The 20,316-nt window shown below is 40.0% G+C and overlaps 2 protein-coding genes across 15 annotated transcripts in view; one reads left to right on the forward strand and one right to left on the reverse strand.

Annotated features, from left to right (window-relative positions):
- The first annotated feature begins 6,797 nt into the window (after positions 1-6,797).
- Positions 6,798-11,005, forward strand: LOC125253141 (piggyBac transposable element-derived protein 4-like). Of its 3 annotated transcripts, XM_048166940.1 has the most exons (4): positions 6,798-7,452; positions 8,054-8,134; positions 8,357-8,437; positions 9,182-11,005. In XM_048166940.1, exons 1-4 carry the CDS (start codon positions 7,301-7,303, stop codon positions 10,389-10,391), a joined length of 1,524 nt encoding a protein of 507 aa, XP_048022897.1. In that variant the 5' UTR covers positions 6,798-7,300; the 3' UTR covers positions 10,392-11,005. The 3 variants fall into 3 exon arrangements, with proteins under 3 accessions (XP_048022897.1, XP_048022899.1, XP_048022898.1); XM_048166942.1 differs by lacking the exon at positions 8,357-8,437; XM_048166941.1 differs by lacking the exon at positions 8,054-8,134.
- A 4,074-nt stretch (positions 11,006-15,079) lies between these two features.
- LOC125252132 (protein NLRC3-like) overlaps positions 15,080-20,316 on the reverse strand; it is a 236,639-nt gene continuing 231,402 nt past the window's right edge. For all 12 annotated transcript variants that reach the window (XM_048165179.1, XM_048165181.1, XM_048165178.1 and 9 more), the window contains 2 exons: positions 18,811-18,882; positions 15,080-15,272 (listed from right to left, as the gene is read on the reverse strand). In XM_048165179.1, the coding sequence (XP_048021136.1) occupies positions 15,095-15,272; positions 18,811-18,882 (250 nt within the window). In that variant the 3' untranslated portion in view covers positions 15,080-15,094. The remainder of the gene's footprint in view (positions 15,273-18,810; positions 18,883-20,316) is intronic.

A 20,316-nucleotide genomic window follows, 5' to 3' on the forward strand; every position in this document is an offset into this window, starting at 1 on the left:
TATGACAGTTTAACAAACAAGTTAATAATATTAAGTCACTTACATTTTAGACGAAATAATTTAGCAGCGAAAATAGATCCGATGAATCCAAACAAAGATCACAACATAGCGCATCTCACAGCAACACTCAACCGTGTTTTGAATGATTCAGTGTTTTGAACAAATCGTTTGAGTCAAAGATTCAATGACCTATTCACAAACATCTGTCTCATTCTTGATGAATCGGCCGTTTGAACGAATCGTGAATGAACGACTCAATGACTCGCTTAATAAAACCGCTTATCACCTGCATTTGCGCTCACTATCGACAAACCAATCAAATTTGTTCAAAACTTTTTATTTAATCAGTACAAACACATTTAAATTTTTATTCAGGAGTTATGTATATACAAAACTATAACTTTTTATGACAGTAGTTTAGTGATAAAAAAATGTTGCAATTTTTTTTTTTTCCCTCTCATCCTGTAGCCACTTGTGCCCCCCTTTTCAGGCCTGTTCCCTGAAAAGGCGGGAACGAGAAGCTGCGCTTTATTCAGCGCTATGGGAATGTCTTTTAGTCGTGACCAGCTGTGAATATATGTGTAAAACAACGTCAATGAAATTGACCTATATTTATAGCCTTGCGTGACGTCATTGGAATGCGTTATAGCGAGGCTATAATTAGATGATCCACCTGTGCATCAGCAGATATTTTGTCTGAAGAGCAGTCCAGGGACATCTCAGTGCGGCAAAGAAGCGCAGCTTCTCGTTCCCGCCTTTTCAGGGAACAGGGTTACAGTGAAGTAACCTGGGGCGTTCCCTTTCAAAGGCTACACTCTAAGCTGCGCTTTATTCAGCGCTATGGGAACGAGAATACCCACACCGCCGCACTGTGTGTCCGGACCCCCTGGCTGTGAAGTGTGTCACAAGCACAGAGAGTCTCAGACACTAGCTTGTGATGTAGACTCAAGGACATAAGAGCCCGGAGTGACATGAACATCCAAACTATAAAACCTTATGAATGTGTGCGGAGAGGACCAACCTGCCGCATCACAAACATTTTGTAAGGGGGCGCCCCCCGCCAAAGCTCTAGAAGAGGCAACTCCCCTGGTGGAATGAGCCCTGATGCCTGTTGGCGAAGTATGACCACGCGCCTCATAAGCAAGGGCAATAGCATCTCTCACCCAAAGTGACATGGTCTGTTTCGTGGCGGCTGCACCCCTGTTATGGCCGCCATGAAAAACAAACAGTTGCTCTGACTTACGCCACTGGCTGGTGCGGTGGACATAAGTCTGAAGAGCACAGACTGGACACAGTCTGTGAAGTCTCTCCTGCTCCGGCGTAGTGAACGGCGGAGGGCAGAAGGCTTCAAGAGTGACCGGATGCAAGTTTGAGAAAGGTACCTTAGGCAGATAGTCAGGATGAGGATGTAAAATAGCTTTCACTATTCCTGGGGCAAAGTCTAAGCAGGATGGCACAATGGACAGAGCCTGCAAATCCCCAATTCTTTTCATAGAAGTTATAGCCATAAGGAAAAACCATTTGAGTTAACAGCTTGTCAGAAACTGACTCTAACGGTTCAAAGGGGGTCTCAACCAGGCCCTCTAGGACTATTGCTAGTTCCGATGAAGGGATCCTGGTTCTAGAAGGAGGCTTAAGCCGCCTAGCTCCTCGAACGAAGCGAGAGAGCAGGGTATGCTTGCCCAAAGGCACCCTGTCAACCAGAGCGTGGCAAGCTGAAAGAGCAGCCACATAAACCCTGAGAGTGGCGGGGCATGTGCCTGTTGATAATTTCTCATGCAGAAAAACCAGAACTGTAGCAATTGGCAATTTACTGGATCTGCATTGTGTGCAGTACAGCATCTTCCAAATTTGTTGGCATAACTTTATCTAGGGAAGGGAGCCCTAGCATTAAATGGTCTCAAAAACATCAGGTGAAAGCCCTGTGTCCCTCAGTCGGTTCCCCTCAGGGGCCAAACATGAAGGTTTCACATCTCCATCAGGGGATGAAATAATGTCCCCTGCACCTGAGACAAAAGGTCTCTCCTCTTTGGTATCACCAACGGCGAGCCGTTGAGAAGAGATATTATCTCCGAGAACCATATTCCATTCAGCCAATGCGGCGCTATCGGAAAGAGGCAAGTCCCTTGTTGGCTAGAAACTCCTGGGAGCACAGAAACAGGAGGAAACGCATACAGGCGCATTCTGGGCCACATATGCGGATCACATCCAGACCCAGTGGAAGCTGGGGACTTTCAATGAAATAGAGTGGACAATGTGCTGCCTGTTGGGGCGAAGAGGTCCATCTGTTTCATAAAATCTTACCAGATTTGTTTGACTACCTCGGGTGGAGTTTTCTACTCCCCTGTCAGTATAATCTGTCTGGACAGATATCTAGGAATATAAATTGCCTTGAGGGACAGGAACTTGTCCTGAGCCTAGAGCAGAAAGCGCTGTACTAGCATGTCTAGACATCGCAAATGCAGTCCACCCTGGCGATTCATATTAGAGGCTACCGCAGTAATGTCCACCCGCACTAGGACATGGTAACCCCTTAACTGGTGGAGGAAGTACTTCAGGGCCAGAAATACAGCCATCAAATCGAGGCAATTGATGTGCCAATCAAGATGATGACCTCACCATATCCCTTTGGACTGGACGGCCACCTAAGGCCGCTCCCCAGCCCATACGGGAAGCGTCTGTTGTTGGCATCTTGCAACATCAACGCATATAGAGTGGGACCCAAGGTGAAGAACCGGGGTCTGAGCCACATAGAAAGGGAACGAAGCCGCAGCGCGTAACCCTTACCATAAACATGGATTTTAGAAAGTGCACGAAGCATTAGCGTGTGACTTACCATAAACATGGATTTTAGAAAGTGCGCGAAGCATTAGCGCATGACTTACCATAAACATGGATTTTAGAAAGGGCACGAAGCACTCAGAGCGTGCCCTTGCCCTTATTTACCGTAGAGCATTGCCTAGACAATACCTCTCGGCTCTGAGCCACAACTGAAACGTCTCATGTGCAAGAGGCCCATAGGAATCACAGAGGACGCTGATGCCATGAGACTAACATTTCTTGATACTGCAGAACAGTGCAATCTTGGCCTAGCCTGACATTGTTCAGGGTGGTTAGAATGGTCTCGACTCGAGCGGGAGACAATCGTGTCTGCATCATGGTCGAATCCCATATGACCCCTAAATATGTCGTTCTCTGGGTAGGACAGAGAACACTTTCCTCTCGTTTAGTCTCAACCCTAGAGAAACTAGATGGACTAGTACGACACCTGTGTTGTAACGCCATCTCTTGTGACTGTGCTAGTATTAGCCAGTCGTCTATGTAGTTCAAAGGCTAGGCCGAATGGAAGAACCCGATATTGGTAAGCTTTGCTCTTCCCCCGAAAGCGAACCTCAGGAACCTCCTGTGTTGTGGCAATATTTCTATGTGAAAATATGCGTCCTTGTGATCGATCGTGACAAACCAATCGTGATGTTGGATTTGCGACATGATCATTTTCACGGTTAACATCTTGAACTCAAGAGCTTTGACTAAACGGTTTAAGCCTCGAAGATCTAAGATTGGACGCAGCCCCCCGTCCTTCTTGGGAACTAAGAAGTATCTGCTGTAGTAACCTGACTCTCTCTCTCTAGAGAGGGAACATGCTCTATGGCCCCTTTCTCCAGCAGAGATTGCAGTTCTTCTGACAGTAAAGTCGCTTGCCCCGGCTTCACGGTAGTGGAGACCACACCGTTGAAACATGGAGGACGACAAATAAATTGGATTCTGTATCCTAATTCTACTGTCTTTAGAACCCACACAGACACCCCTGGCAGTAGTTTCCACGCTGCCAGGTTCTCTGAAATGGGCACTAATTTTGATACTTCCCTTGAGGGGATGTTAGATGTTCCACGCCCTGATATGTTACAGAAATCAATGGAAAACCTAACATGTCACTGAAAACCACTGCCCCCCGCTGCTCCAGAGGTGGCGGGGAAGGAGGGTTTATGTGAAGATATTGAGAAGGGGCGGGTGTTAGATATTATAAGGCTGCTGAACGTGACGAGCTGGTCCCTAGATTTACAAGGGGAAGCACAACTCGCCACAGCCTTCCTAGCAGGTCAGCCTGGTCCACCTGCAACACTGCCATAGTGTGCAGCAGTACCAGTCTGATACACTGATCAAAACACCTTCCCACCAGTATGGATGTGATTATGCATAGCTTGGTGGGGAGTGCTGTCTCTTTAAGTGACTATGAGCTCCAGAGAAGAGATAGCTCGCAAGCGCCTCTTCAAACTGGAGCATCATTATTTAAATCACACGCCCTTGCACCCACGATAGTCAAATAAGTTGACATTGAAGGCACAAAGGCACAAGAAAAATAAGGTTTTCCCCATGAACGAGTTAACGTCATGGAGAACCTATTTATTTTGCTTATATATGCATATTACATATCATATAATTAAATATATAAATATAAACGTATATATATATATATATATATATATATATATATATATATATATATATATATATATATATATAAGGCCATTTCACTTAATAAATTCCTCAGAATTAAATGCAGCCAATTACCAGACAAGTAAACACGGTCTGAATGAAAGGCTGTGCTTAAAACTTTCATAGACGAGTCTGATATGCCTGTAACACAGCCATTGTGTACAGCGCAGTACCAGCCCGACTCGCTGTGAAACGCCTCTGATGATGCGCCCCCAGGGGAGAGATAGCATGGAAGCGTCTCTCCGATCTGAGGCAGCATCATAAACGCGCGCCCTTGCACCTGCGATAGTCGATCGAGTAGACGTCACGGGTACAAAACACATTTATATTAGAAATGTTTGGGGTCTGCTTGTGTAACTGTTTGAATGACCGCCCAGAGCAGTTCACTTTCGCTTTATCATCACAGGAGGAACGGTCAGAGACGGACAAACTCATATTCCATTCCAATGGAAAACACTTAATTGTCCTCTGCCCGAACCGAAGAAGCGCCGGAGCACGCTTCGGTCTCGGTAAAGGACATTGCAATCTGGAGAGAGAGTGAGGGCAATAAAGTATAAACGTCTCTCGCTCCTAGCCAGATCGCCGCGAGCCCCACGAACACATTGTGGGTGCTGCCCCTTTGAAATAAGCAAAGCGAACGCGAAGCACTTTAACTGTGAACATTCACAATGCTCGCACTCGCCCTGTTACAAAGCAAGGGCAGTGCTCTCCCCAAACAAACAAAACAATACTGGTGAGTGTCCGATTCGGAGATGGACCGCGAACACGGAGACACACACCGTTTGCTTTGTTCAGCGATGACTTTCTCTCAAATATATAATATATATCATATATGTGTGTTCACTTTCCACTTGTCAGACAGAGTTGAAAAAGGAACAAAGGGAGAGAAAGTTCTGCGCACTGCCTGTCAAATCTAACTCCTAACAAAGTAATGAAGGAAGGAAAGAGTTTGAGCAGAGCTGCTTCACACACACACTTCACAGTATGGTCGCTGAAGACAAAAGACCTGCTGATGCACAGGTGAATCATCTAATTATAGCCTCGCTACGACGCATTCCAATGACGTCACGCAAGGCTATAAATATAGGTCAATTTCATTGACGTTGTTTTACACATATATTCACAGCTGGTCACGACTAAAAGACGTTTCCATAGCGCTGAATAAAGCGCAGCTTAGAGTGTAGCCTTTGAAAGGGAACCTTGGTTAACAGTGCTAAATCAACTTATAGGATTGTTAAAGTTTGGCCTGAAGTAGCCATTAACCAACTCCAGGACTGTTTTGAAAACCCAGATTGAAACATATTCTCCCATCAGTCAGACCTAGAGACATTTACTTCATCTGTGATGTCATATATTGGTTACTGTGTGGATAATGTCACTGTTCATAAAAAGATCAGAGTGTATCCGAATGAGAAACCATGGATGGATAATGAAGTCAAACAGCTGATCAGGGCAAGGGACACAGCCTTTAAATCAGGAGATCTCTCTGCTTACAAAGTTGCCCGAGCTAGCCTTAAGAGTGGCATCAGATCTGCAAAATTAAAGTATAAACAGCGGATTGAAGAAGATTTCAGCAATAACTCTAATCCACGGCGAATGTGGCAAGGCATTCGGGTAATCACCGATTATAATAAGAAGAATGACACACAACATATATCATCAAATAATAATGCTAATCTTGCAGAGGAACTTAACAGTTCACTTCAAACTGACAGGAAATTCACACCCCCTTGTTCTCCATACACAGCAGGTACATCAAGTACTTGACAACATCAACACAAGGAAAGCAGCTGGTCCTGATGGTGTGCATGGACGTGTGTTACAGGCCTGCGCCTAACAACTGGCAGAGGTGTTTACAAACATTTTCAACCTCTCCCTCTCCTTGTGTAAAGTTCCTACAGGCCTAAAAACCACGACCATTGTGCCTGTTCAAAAAAACAAACATGGTAACATGCCTCAATGACTGTCGACCGATTGCTCTCACTCCTGTTACTGCAAAATGTTTTGAAAGGCTAGTAATCACTCACATCAAAGACTCTGTACCAGTTGATCTAGACAGGGTTCCCACTGTTTTTCAGCGATCATTTTCCAGGACTTTTACAGGACATTTTCAACTTTACCACAACGGAAATAAAAGACTGGGATCACGTACAAAAGTAGCCTAATATATTGCTCTCTAAGTCTGTAAAAGGTGTAGTTACAGTTTATTGCCATGACTTAACACTCTGAGGTCTAAAAACGCGCCGGCGCGTTTTGCAGTTTTTTTTTCACATTGCAGCAAAACAGACTTAAAATACTCCGTCATTTTTTATCATAGAGACATAAGTGATATATCAATTGAAAGTATAGAATGTCTTCTTTTTTTTGTGTACACTCACAATCAAAATAAAACTTTGTGCTTTTTAAAAATAAATAAAATATACAGGGTGTGCTGTCCTGCCATCTCCGTCTCTGCAAACATCATTCTAAAAGGTCACTAAAAGTAACTAAAATAGACGGCTTATACATGCTACATGGACATGAGAGATATGTCTTTGCAAAGCTTTAAGTGTCTACTTTTAAACGAAACAAATAAATTCTAAAAAAAATATTCTCCCTTTATGTAATCAGTATAAAAGTAAAGAGAGGTACTGTTTCTCCTGTCTTACCTAATTATCTTTAATGTGTGCCCGCCCACGCGCAGAGCGCTCTATTCATAAGATAATGAGCTGAGGCGATCTATGCAAACTGTAAACGCCCCTAACAGCGTCTTAAAAAGCATCAAGTTTCATCAGATTCATTCGCTTTCCTGCGCGTTTGGAAGATGGCACGCTACTCAGGTGAGCAGGCTCTTCAGATGGTCCTGGACAGTGAGGAAGAGTTCACTTTTTCCTCGGAAGAAGAACACGACTCTGACGATGAACGTCTGTATTTTGAAGAGCGACTTGATCCAGCTGAAGATACAGTTTCTGATGAGTAAGTGATTTAGTTTTACTTAAATTATTTTACGTGTTTTTTCTATATAAGCGTACATATATATTTGCCTTATATTTACATCTAGGCCTATCTATATAACTTTATCTCATAAAAATGCTTATAAATAGAATGCTTTTCTGTTGATATACTTAAATTATTTGACGTGTTTTTTTATATAAGCGTACATATATATTTGCCTTATATTTACATCTATCTATATAACTTTATCTCATAAAAATGCTTATAAATAGAATGCTTTTCTGTTGATATTCGACTTGTTATTAATATGCATAGATACGTTGGATACACGCGTTAGATCGATTAACTGCATGCAGTTGAATAGCATATTATGATAGACGTGAATGTGCTAAAATATGCTTGGCTGTGAAATGCGCGAACGTGTTGCTATTCACTAAATGTGCTAACTGATATAGCAGACTGTAACGTTTACACATTCGCACACTTTGTCCGGTAATGGCCAATTGACAGACATATACAGCATGCTTGTATACCTGTTAATTTCCTGTCAGTTATGCATAGCTAATGGTATGAGAGTAGTATCTTATATGCTAATAATAACAGTTTTTTTGTTTTGTTTTAGAAATGTGGATCCATCACTCTCGCATTCACCTGCAATTCTCACTAAGAGGGCACGCAGCAACACAGGCGATAATGAGAAAGAGTAAGTACACGTTTACCCACTATATGTGCTAACTGATATAGCAGACTGTAACGTTTACACATTCGCACACTTTGTCCGGTAATGGCCAATTGACAGACATATACAGCATGCTTGTATACCTGTTACTTTCCTGTCCGTTATGCATAGCTAATGGTATGAGAGTAGTATCTTATATGCTAATAATAACAGGTTTTTTTTTTTTTTACAATTTGTTTTTTTTAGGAATGTGGATCCATCACTCTCACATTCACCTGCAATTCCCACTAAGAGGGCACCCAGCAACACAGGCGGAAATGAGAAAGAGTAAGTACATGTTCACCCACTATATGGTAGGCCTATGTACACTACCGTTCAATAGTTTGAAATCGGTATGATTTTTCATGTTTTTAAAAGAAGTTTCGTCTGCTCACCAAGGCTACATTTATTCAATTAAAAATACAGTAAAAACAGTAATATTGTGAAATATTATTCCAATTTAAAATAACTGTGTACTATTTAGTCTACAGTGTCACATGATCCTTCAGAAATCATTCTAATATGAGGATTTGCTACTCAAGAGACATTTATTGTTTACAATTGTTCAGAAATGTTTCTTGAGCTGCAAATCATCATATTAGAATGATTTCTGAAGGATCATGTGACACTGAAGACTGGAGTAATGATGGTGAATATTCAGCTTTGACATCACAAGAATAAATGACTTTGTGAAATATATTTAAATAGTACACAGTTATTTTAAATTGGAATAATATTTCACAATATTCCTGTTTTTACTGTATTTTTAATTAAATAAATGTACCCTTGGTGAGCAGACGAAACGTATTTTAAAAACATTAAAAATCTTAGTGATCCCAAACTTTTGAACGGTAGTGTATGTATATATCTGTCTGTATGGCTTTCTTTCTTATGCGTGCACAATATATTAGCATTAGTGCTTGGTAATGTTAATATATACAATAATAAACATTATATTAGTATTAGTTATTGATGATGCAAATAGTATAGCTCCTTGTGTAATAACCATCTCACTGTTTTTTTTTTCTCCAGCTATAGCCCTAATGAGAGTGCTCCAAAACCCCTTGCAAAAAAGGCCAAGAAAAACATTCAGACAAGCAACAGGCATTCAGCTCTGTCATGGAAAACAGATAATGACACTGACATGGTTCCACAGACTCTGAGATTCCTACCTGCACGGGAACCTGGACCACAGCTGCGTCCTGCTGATGAACACACTCCTAAGAGTCTCTTCAAAATGTTTTTTTCTGAGGATGCAGTTTCAACTCTATGCCAGAACACCAATGCTCAGGCTGCCAGGGCAGTTTCAAAGGGATGTAGATATAAATGGACAGATATCAGCATCGGTGAGATGTACCGCTACATTGGGCTGCTGTTTTACATGGCTATGGTGAAGATGAGCTCCATCAGTGACTACTGGCGACAGGACAGTCTTTTCTCTGTGCCTTTTCCTGCTACAATCATGTCAAGAGACAGATACCGTACCATTTCATGGAACGTGCACATGAGTCACCCAGATGAAGACAAGGAGAATGACAGAAAGAGGGGAACAGCTGATCATGACAGTCTTTTCAGGGTCAAACCTCTCATGGACACAATCCGCCTTGCTTGTAAAGCAATCTACCATCCTAAACGGAACTTGGCTGTGGATGAAAGAATGGTGGCATGTAAAGCAAACACTGGAATGAGACAATACATGAAAGCCAAGCCAACCAAGTGGGGCTTCAAGTTGTTTGTCCTTGCTGATTCATCAAATGGATACACTGTGGACTTTTCTGTGTACACAGGAAAGAACAACTTTCCCACAGGCCATGGACTATCATATGATGCGGTGACATCTCTTCTGGACTGTAAAGTTTTAGGCTCTGGGTACCATCTGTACATGGACAATTTCTACACAAGTCCTAAGCTCCTGAGAGACTTGTTTGCCATGAAGTTTGGTGGCTGTGGGACATACAGAGACAACAGGAAGGACTGCCCTCGTAATGCAGCTAATTCACTCTCCAAGAAATCTGCCAGAGGATCCATCAGGTGGATTCGGGATGGAGCTCTTGTATTTGTCAAGTGGATGGACACACGAGAGGTATCTGTCTGTTCTACCATACATGCTGCTTATAGTGGAGACACTGTGCAGAGGAGGGTGAAATCACAAGGAACATGGAGGACAAAGACAATTCCATGTCCTGCACCTGTGACTGCATACAACCAACACATGGGGGTGTCGACCTGTCTGATCAGCTGATACAATACTACACAACACAACACAAAACAATGAAGTGGTACAGAAAGATCTTTCTACACTTCCTGGACATTGCTGCCACAAACGCTTTCATCATACACAAAGACCTTTACGGTAACATGACCCATAAAGAGTTCATAGAACAGCTGATTGCAGAGCTCTTTGGTATGTCGTCACAGAAAGCAGCTCCAAAACGGACCAAAAGTGACCATGTACCGGTTCCAGCAGCAGAGCTGACATCAAATGCAAGGAATAATGCCACCGCTGGTCGTCGGAACTGCATGCTTTGCAAAGTACAGCTTGGTAAAAGGCAAGACACACCTTGGAAATGCCAGGCATGTGACATTTACTTGTGTCTTCAGTTGAAAAGGAACTGTTTTCAGAAATGGCACACAGATGTGTGACTGTTCAGATTCTCTGTTCACCACCTCTCACTGACCATTGGGCTGCAAAGATTATCTATATGTGATCAAGCAGGTTATGTATAGGGTGTAAAAGTGGGCTTTTTTTATAAACCTTACCTTTATTTGCCTGTATACACAAAATGTGCCTTTGACCCTAGTTTATATGTGGATTATATTGTTAACTTTATTTTAAATAAAAAAGAAAAAAAACAATGATATGTCTTGTCTTTGGATTTTCTTAGTTGACTCAGTCACATTCCTGACTGAATGGCTCATTATGCGGCTCATTAGGGGCAGGGTCTTAATCTCCCCAGGTGTAAATCACTTCATTATTCATGAAGAGTCACACCTCTTCGCATATGGCCTAGCTAAACAAAAAGTGTCTTAGAAATTTAAAATCAATACAATGTTTTATGTGTCAGAGTAGGGAGGATCATTTCCACATCATTTTGAAGCAAAAACTCTACACTAAAATATACAATTCTCAAAAGTCTTGTGAAAAAACATTTAGTATGCATTTTGAGGTATTGTTTCAGTTACTTTTTTTTTTTTTTTTTTCAATAACCACGCATAAACATTATTCCTTTAAAAACACAAACATGTACATACATGTTCCTCACATATTATGGTAGCCTAGTTTGTGCTGAATACAGTGTAATGACACTTTTGTCATTAATATGTTTATAACCAACTGATAAAAGCACAAATGTCAGAGCATGTCAAAACTTCTCCAGGGCCCAAAATCAGCCTCAGACTCCAGAGGGTTAACTATGAAATCAGTTTTTAATAAGAGCTCTTAATCATACATTACGACTGTGGAAGCTTGTTTCTGCTAACAGAATAAAATATTAAAAAAAGGTAACTGAGACTTACTTTAAATTTTTATCTTGCAATTCTGACTTTGAGTTTATATCTCACAATTCTAAGAAAAGAATTAAGAATGAAAGATATAAACTGCAGAAAAAAGGTCAGAATCGCGTGATATACACTCGCAATTGTGAGAAAAAATGTATTAATCATATATTATGACAAATTGTTCTCGTTGCCAGTGTCAATCATTGGAACTATTTTAATGTTTTGTTTTACTATTTGAAAATAAAAATATTAGTCAAAGACAAAGTCAGTGAACAACAAAGAAATCCATAACACGTAATAAAATATGTGGCAGTTATCTAGCGTTAGCGTCAGTTCTGGCAGGTCACGTCAGTCAAGCTTGCATCAGCTGACTCCCAGGTGACTTGCGTCTACCTATAGGAATACGACGCCTATTACGGCATCTATATATAAGCTCCTCAGCATTATCAGCAGCTATTGCATTTCTCAGGAGCAAATTACCCTCCTCCATCCCCAGCTCCTCCTCTCTTCAGTCAGGATTGGCCTTATTATTTCCCCTGAATCAGACTAATTCTCGAAATATGTGTACGTTAAATCATGACATTTAATGATATCTGCATGTTGGTCCTGTTCTGTTTACCCTTGGGGGTTTATTGCTGCTCTCCCTGCTCTTATCCATGCTAGGCTGCATGGATGCGCAGGGAGCTCTTGCCCAGAACAGAACCATACCGCCAATACAAACTCTATGCATTATCTATCATATTTGACGATAGCGGTCCTGACAGAACTATTAGACGTGTGCATTAAGTGTAAATGCAAACTATTTTTTGGCAGTAGGTTTTGAGAGATTATTATGTCTGCAAGACTTTTCAGGATAAGAGATGGACTAAAAGTGAACTGACACACCTTACTGCCAGATTCTGGAAGATAAATTCTTCAAACAGTGGTTCAAGAGTATATGGTGCTGGTCCTTCAAGAGTCACTCTCAATCTGTCTGTCTATAAAGCCTATAAAAACAATCTATCGTCTTGTATTTTACTACAATTCAGTTTGTGATTCTTAAATGGGGGGCATTTTTTAGGATTCTTTACCTAACCTAAGTCTCTGAGATCCTGACACCTTGCACTTCTGGAGACTCCAGGTAGGTTGCAGTTCTGGAAAATGGTGGCGCTGGAGACTAAAGGGTTCCCGATGGTTTCACACTTAATTCTTCACCTAAATTCTTATTTCTTCTGCAGTTAACATGTGTTTTTACTTCACCAGTTTTTGTCTGACCCTGACCCAATGAGCGTTTTGCTGTCCATTGGTCATGAAATTTCTAGTATTGCATCCTTCTCATGGGCATTTATTAATTTTTGACCTTTCAATCTGAGTTAAATCTCTTTTTGGCTCATTTTATCTGTAAAGAAAACATACCTAATAATTATACACACCTGAATATAAGGCATTTTTTCATTTCCAGCCTTCATGAACAATTATATATCACTTATATATGATTAAATACAAAATTAATAGTAGTTATTATTATTGATTGGTTTGGAAATGGTAAAATCTGCAACTAATGGTGATTGTTTTAGGCCAGTAATAAACTCTTTGTTCTCGATTAAAGAAAAATCCAAGAATTTAAAAAAAAAAAAATTCCAGGATAACAACAAGATTTTCCAGGACATTTTACATTTTCTCTTATTTCTCATGTGTTTTCCAGGACTGGAAAATGTGTCATTAATTTTCCAGGTTTTCAAGGTTTTCCAGGATGAGTGGGAACCCTGCTAGATAAACATCAGTTTGCTTATCGGGCAAATAGATCGACTGAGGATGCCATCTGTACAGCCATGCATGCTGCCCTTTCACATCTGGAAAAGTCCAACACTTATGTCAGGATGCTCTTTGTTGATTACAGTTCAACTGATCAACAAACTCCATGTATTAGGACTAACCCCTTCCATATGTAGCTGGTTACTGTATTTAGTCAGGGTGGTTGGACAAGCACACATCTTCTGCCTTAACTTTGAGCACTGGTGTGCCACAAGGATGTGTGCTGAGCCCCCTTCTTTATGCACTTTTCACCCGTGACTGTCAAGCTATCCACGAATCGAACATTCTAGTTAAATTTGCAGATGATACGACTGTCATTGGGCTTATATCAAACAATAATGAAATTGCATATAGGGAGGAGGTTCAGAACCTGACAGCATGGTGTGACATCAACAACCTGGTCTTAAACATCAAAAAGACCAAAGAAATTACTGTGGATTTTAGGACCACTAAAAAGATCACCCACAGTCCTGTGAATATTAAAGATGACATTGTAGAGAGAATCACCAGCCACAAGTTTCTGGGAGTTTCCATTACAGAGGATCTCTCCTGGGGTGACAATACCGCATGTTTGATAGGCAAAGCACAACAACGCCTTTACTTCTTGAGAAAGCTAAGGAGAGCTAACCTTCCTCAGAAGCTGTTAGTCAACTTCTACAGATGTACCACAGAGAGCATCTTGACTAACTGTATGCCAGCCTGGTATGACAGCTGTATAAAGCTGCCAAAAAAGCCCTGCAGCAGGTTGTGAAAACAGCACAGGATATTGTTGGCACTGATTTACCATCTCTTGAACATCTTTATAAAACTCACTGTTTAAAAAGGGCCAATAATGTCGATAAGGATATCACTCATCCCTGTCACAATTTGTTTCAGCTCCTCCCATCTGGAAGACGCTTTCAATCGATCCATGACGCACGAACAGACTGAAAAACAGTTTTCCCCTCAGCAATAACTTTGTTGAACTCTATCTCCCAGACCAAGTAAAATAAGTTACTGCTCAATAAGTTCAACAAGTACATTTATGCTGCTATATTTTAAATTACTGTCTTAATTAATGGCTTATTTTTATAGCATTATCTATTGTATGATATCAATTATTTATTAGTAACTATGTCATGTTTTTAACTATTGTAATTAGATGTTGTTAGTCATTTGTATTGTCTTCTTAATGCATGTATTGTCTTCTTAATTAAATTTCGTTGTGTTACTCAATGACAATAAAGTACTTGACTTGATGTAAAGTGGGACAACAACAATCATCAGGCCGTTGGCGCCCTCTGCAGGCATTTGTTATAATACATAATATAATTGTTTATACAATGTATATGATATTATGTATTTTAAAAGTGTTGTTATATCAGACCATATGATTACTTGCTTTTGATCCAGATATTATTGCCCCATTGTTGTTATATTTGTATTTTAAGTCATGTTAAAGACCATTGTTTGCTTAGGTCTATTTTTATTATCATAAAAAATATCCGATTACTTGATTAATTTTGAAAATAATCGACCGATTACTTGATCTCCAAAATAATTGTTAGTGACAGCACTAAATGTAATAACAGTTTATTTCCCCTATTCCATTTTGTTACTTTATGAATAAATGAAATTATAAAATTCAGTTTCATGTGAGAGTCACATATGATCTTACCACAGTTCCTCCAGTTTACAGTGGGGATTCTCCAGTACAGCAGAGACTATCTTCACTCCTGAGTCTCCTAGATTATTCCCAGACAGATGCAGTCCTCTCAGGTGTGAGGGGTTTGATCTCAGAGCTGAAGCCAGAGCAGCACAACCTTCATCTGTGACACCACACTTCCTCAACCTGTAGAGAACAATGACACACTCTTCACTCTCTCAGATCAACAGAGACTTCATTATCACAGAGAAACCAATAACATAAACTCAAATAACCATCTTAGATGATATTGGTCTGTGTCACAGAGCACAAAACATTATCATAACACACCTGCAGTCAAATTCAAGCAGGAATAATATATTTTTTTTAAATGTATGATCATAATTTGTGCAATATCTCTTTTTTAAACAATTAATTAAATATGTCAGTGAGTTTAACTGTTACTCTAAGAGATTATATAAAAACTGATATAACAAATTAAAAATGTTTATCTCATAAAAATCTAGAAAAACTGTAACAGGAGAGGTTAATGTAATGAACATTAAAGAGTCATGAACCCCCCCTCTTTCAGCTCAAGTCTACCTCACAATCATCTTAAATGTGTGTGATCAGAGAGCGATAAAAAGAGCAGGAAATCTGGCCACGCCCCCAAATTTATTTTTAAATATATATTTTATCACATTAAAAGATATATCTTATATTGTAATAATACATACTATTGTCCTGCAGCATTTAATAATCATGATAATAATTAACATATTATATAATATAATAAAAGTAATCATATTATTGTTATTATTAAAGTACCTGCCAATAGTCTGGAAACAATTATTAGTTATTAAGTCTTATTCTTAACTCATAATTCTTAAAATAATTATTTTGAAATAAATCTCTTTTGCTCACCAGGGCTGCATTTATTTGATCAAAAATACAGAAAAACAGTAATATTGTGAAATATTGTTACAAATTAAAAACAAGTTTTCTATTTTAATATATTATAAAGTGTAATTTATTCCTGTGATCAAAGCAGAATTTCAGCATCATTACTCCAGTTTTCAGAGTCACATGATCTTTCAGAAATCATTAAAATTCGATTTGATGCTCAAGAAACATTTCTGATTATTATCAATGTTGAAAACTGTTGTGCTGCTTCAGATTTTTTCTGGAAATGGTGATACATTTCATTTTTCAGTATTTGAAAAAGAGAAAGTTCAATGAACAACATTTACTGTATGTGCATTTATCAAATATGTTACATTTATTAAATAGAAATATTTTGTAACATTTTAAATGTCTTCACTCTTCTCATTTTTTATCACTTTAATGTATGATGAATTATAGTATCAATTTCTCTCTTTTTAAAATCTTTCCACAAATGTTTGAATGGTATCATTGTTTCCACAAAAATGTTAAGCAGCAAAAACTGTTTTTAACATTGATAATAATAAAGAGTGAATGTTTCTTGAGCAGTAAACCAGCATTTCTGAAGGATCATGTGACACTAAAACTTCTCTTTGTAAACAACAGAATTCTAAACGATTCTAATGACAAATGTTGCGTTCTCAAATGCAAATGAAAGCGTCACAAACGCAGCAGCATTTACAGTGAATCGACACTGAAAACACAGCACTGTTACAGCAAACATGCAGCGCGTCACACTATAGCCTATATTTATGTAATTACATCACAACCGTTGGTAATTTTATGACAGTACTATGTAATCTCATATTCTCACCAACATTCATAAAGTTACCGGCGAGTAACAAGTTTCAGCACTGATTCTACTCGCATTTGGTGCTTTGAACCATTTGAACCCTTTTGGAACCGTTGTCGCGTCTAAAAACGCATGGAAAACGCGTCCGCGCCGCTTTCTCCTTTCCAAAGTGCTCCGGTGGCGTCTGCTGTTACTAAGCAACCATGAGCTGCGCTCTTCAGCAAAGGATATGTGGATTTCCAGCACTGAAAATCAGTAGCTCTGATACTAGATTTTTTAAAAATGTGTATCCGTGTACAGCTCTGATCAGATATTCCTCCATCTTGGCTGATGTTTGTCCTGCAGATGGACCATTCTGTCCCTGAAGTATTAGTAAACATAACCTTTTCACAGTTTATTTAGTTAATTAAGGCATTTTGTGATTTGAATCATCAAGCAGTAACCAGCATAACCCTGAACTGTGATGAGACTGAGAGTGTTTAAAGAGTGTTAAATGTTGATCGTGAGTAAAAGTGTGTTTTTCAGTGACTATCAGTCCTGCAGTTTCAGCTTCATGAGGAGCAGGTCATGTGATCAGTCATTTACAGATCAATCACACGATCTCACAGTGTCATGATCACTAGTGAGAGTGCCCTAGTCAGCCACTAGAGGGCACTCCATCCTGGACTCTTGTTTTCACCCCTTGGACTACAATTCCCATACTCACTCCTGGACTCATTATCTCATTGTCATTGCACCCAGCTGTTTTGTGTTTGTTCATTAGTGTCTGTCTATTTAATCTCAGTTGTTTCTGTCCTCAGTTGTGGTTTGTTGTATTTTGTTACGTGCACTTTTGTTTCTCTGGCTTTCTGTATTGGACTGTTTTTGTGGAGTTTACCCTTTGCCTGTGTTCTGGATTACATGCTTGGAGTTTCCTGTAATAAACATCGCTGCACTTGGATCTTACCATCTTGTTCTTGTGTGCACCGTGACAGAACAAACCACCGCTATGCAAGGATCCAGCAGCAGGAGACTCCGGTCATCAGTGGGGGCTGAGGAGGCTCAGGCCCTTTTGGCAACTCTCCACCAGAGGAGAATGGGAGTGCGGGCATTCGTCCAGAAGTTCTGGTCACGGGCGGAGGGGTATGGTCTCTCTGATACGGTCCTCAAAGACACAATTAATAACTGTCTGGAGAAACCTCTGCCGCAGTGGGAGATGGAGCTGGTAAGGGGGTTAAACTTTTGGAATTTCTCCAATTACCTGCATCTGCGTGGGAATGGGCTGCTTCGACTACCTCCAGCACCCGCTCCAGCCCGTGAGCCCATTCCAGCCCGTGTGTCCACTACAGAGCCCGCTCCAGCCCGTGACTCCGCTCCAGTCCGTAAGCCCGCTCCAGCCCTTGTGTCCATTCCAAAGCCCGCTCCAGCCCGTGTGCAATAGTACAGTGACTTCCCACGACAAATCATTAGTCTTATTTTTGGACCTTCCGGCCCGCCATAAGTGTAGACATTATGTAAATAAGAGATTTATTGAGCAGTGTGGACAGCTTCATGGATTATAACTGAACTTCATGAGATTGAATCATCATGATGAACTAAGATGAGTGACAGCTTTTTAGTGATTATAAAGGGATCGCTCTAGAGTATATATATTACATTCAGAATTTGAGAAAATCTTTTGTTTTTCATGCTTAAGTGACATCCGCTAAATTCATGTATTTGAGCAATACTTATTGTCTTTTATGTGTGATTTTTCTCATTATTATTATTTGCTGTTATTTGATTGGGTGGAGCAGCCGTCAGTCTGAGTGTGTCAGTGTCACCTGACCTTATCTAGCCTCACCACTGATGTGATGAGATGAGAGTGAAGATGAATGAAACCAGCTTTAGCTTCAGATATCAAACACATTAACTGTGATTTTTTTTTTTTTATTATTACATTTTTTTTTTTATTAAATCATTAATTTATAATGTTTAAGCTAGAAATGTGATAATGTTTTAACAGTGATGATTGTTCTCAGTGTTACTTACACAGCTGATCTGGTTGCTGTAACCACAGGCAGCATCTTCTGAAGAACTTCATCTGCTGTGTTTACTGCGTCACTATTTGAGTAAAAAACAATTAGTAATGCTAATAATAATATAAGTAAATAATGCATTACATTCCTTGCTAAATATCCTTGTATATTTTTTTAATTAAACACTGCTTTATAAAGGACATGTGAAAACGTTTTTTAGTATCTAACTGTAGAAGCTACTTGTCACGATCACCATCTGTTCCTGTTACAATCCTGTCAGTTCCCGGACTACATTTCCCATCATCCCCCCTGTCAATCACATGCACTCACTCCACCAATCACCTGTTGCCACATACAGCCATGCACACTCCACACTAATCACCACACCCAGCTGATACGCATTACCTGGACTATAAAGGACTCATACACACACCACCTCACTGCGAAGTCTTGATTCCTAGTGACAATTCTGAGCGTTTCCGTGTATCCTGTCTGCCTGTGTCTGATCTTGCCTGTTCCTGTTTATTGACCCGTTGCTGCCTGTCCTGACCCTTGCCTTGTATACTGTTCTGTGAATGATATCCGCCTGCCTCGATCTACTGCCTGTACCCTGACTACGATTCTGCCTGTCCCTTGCTGTTCCTGTTTGCCCCTGATCGACCCAGCCTGTACTACTATGCTCACTGTAAATAAAAGGTTGCAAATGGATCTCTGCCTGAGTCCCGCTCCGTTACACTACTAAACACATTCAGCAACACAGATTTGTTTTTTCTTTTTCTTGTCAATGTTGCAGGTCTTCATTAGTCTTCATTTACACTACAACACTTAGTGCACAGATCTATTTTGACATCAGATTTTTTTGTCCCGTCCGTTGCTATAGTTATCACTGTGTCAATCATCCTCCAATTCCAGGATTCTCCCACATATTGATATTGGGAGCTTCTCAAACAGAAGGCTGCATCATAGTGAGGTTGTGTCTTTCCTAGTCCAGTTCTTCTGAGGCTTGTAGACTCGAGTCCTCCTCAGCATTAAACACTAGAATGAGACGCTCTAGTAAGTGTGCATGGCTACGTCACACATGTTCTGCCCTCATGAACACGGCACCAAAATACTATTAAACGTAATTTTGGAAACATACTTTGTATTAAAAATCTTTATATTAACTGGCTTGTTTATTAATGCAGTACAGTGAATGACAGCCGTCTGTGTCTCCCAGTGGATTACATTATTGTCAGTTTAGTGTTCAGTGATTAATTTACACCAAAACAAAAGATCACATGTATGAGTTAATCTCAGAAAACATTATTTTTGTCTTACATTTCATAATGAACTCATAAGCTCAGTGCCGACTCGTTTTTCATCAGCTCTTTTTCCTGAATTGGAATGTGTGCAAAGGATTGTGGGAGATTGAAGGACATGAAGGATACGCTTGATGCATCCTTCAAAATGAGCTGAATTAAGGACATGAAACGAAGTCTGCCTTCAAAGGATCCTTCAAATTGAGACGGTCTTCAGAAGC

The sequence above is a fragment of the Megalobrama amblycephala genome, linkage group LG18 (assembly GCF_018812025.1).
Source record: "Megalobrama amblycephala isolate DHTTF-2021 linkage group LG18, ASM1881202v1, whole genome shotgun sequence".
Taxonomy (NCBI): Eukaryota; Metazoa; Chordata; class Actinopteri; order Cypriniformes; family Xenocyprididae; genus Megalobrama; species Megalobrama amblycephala.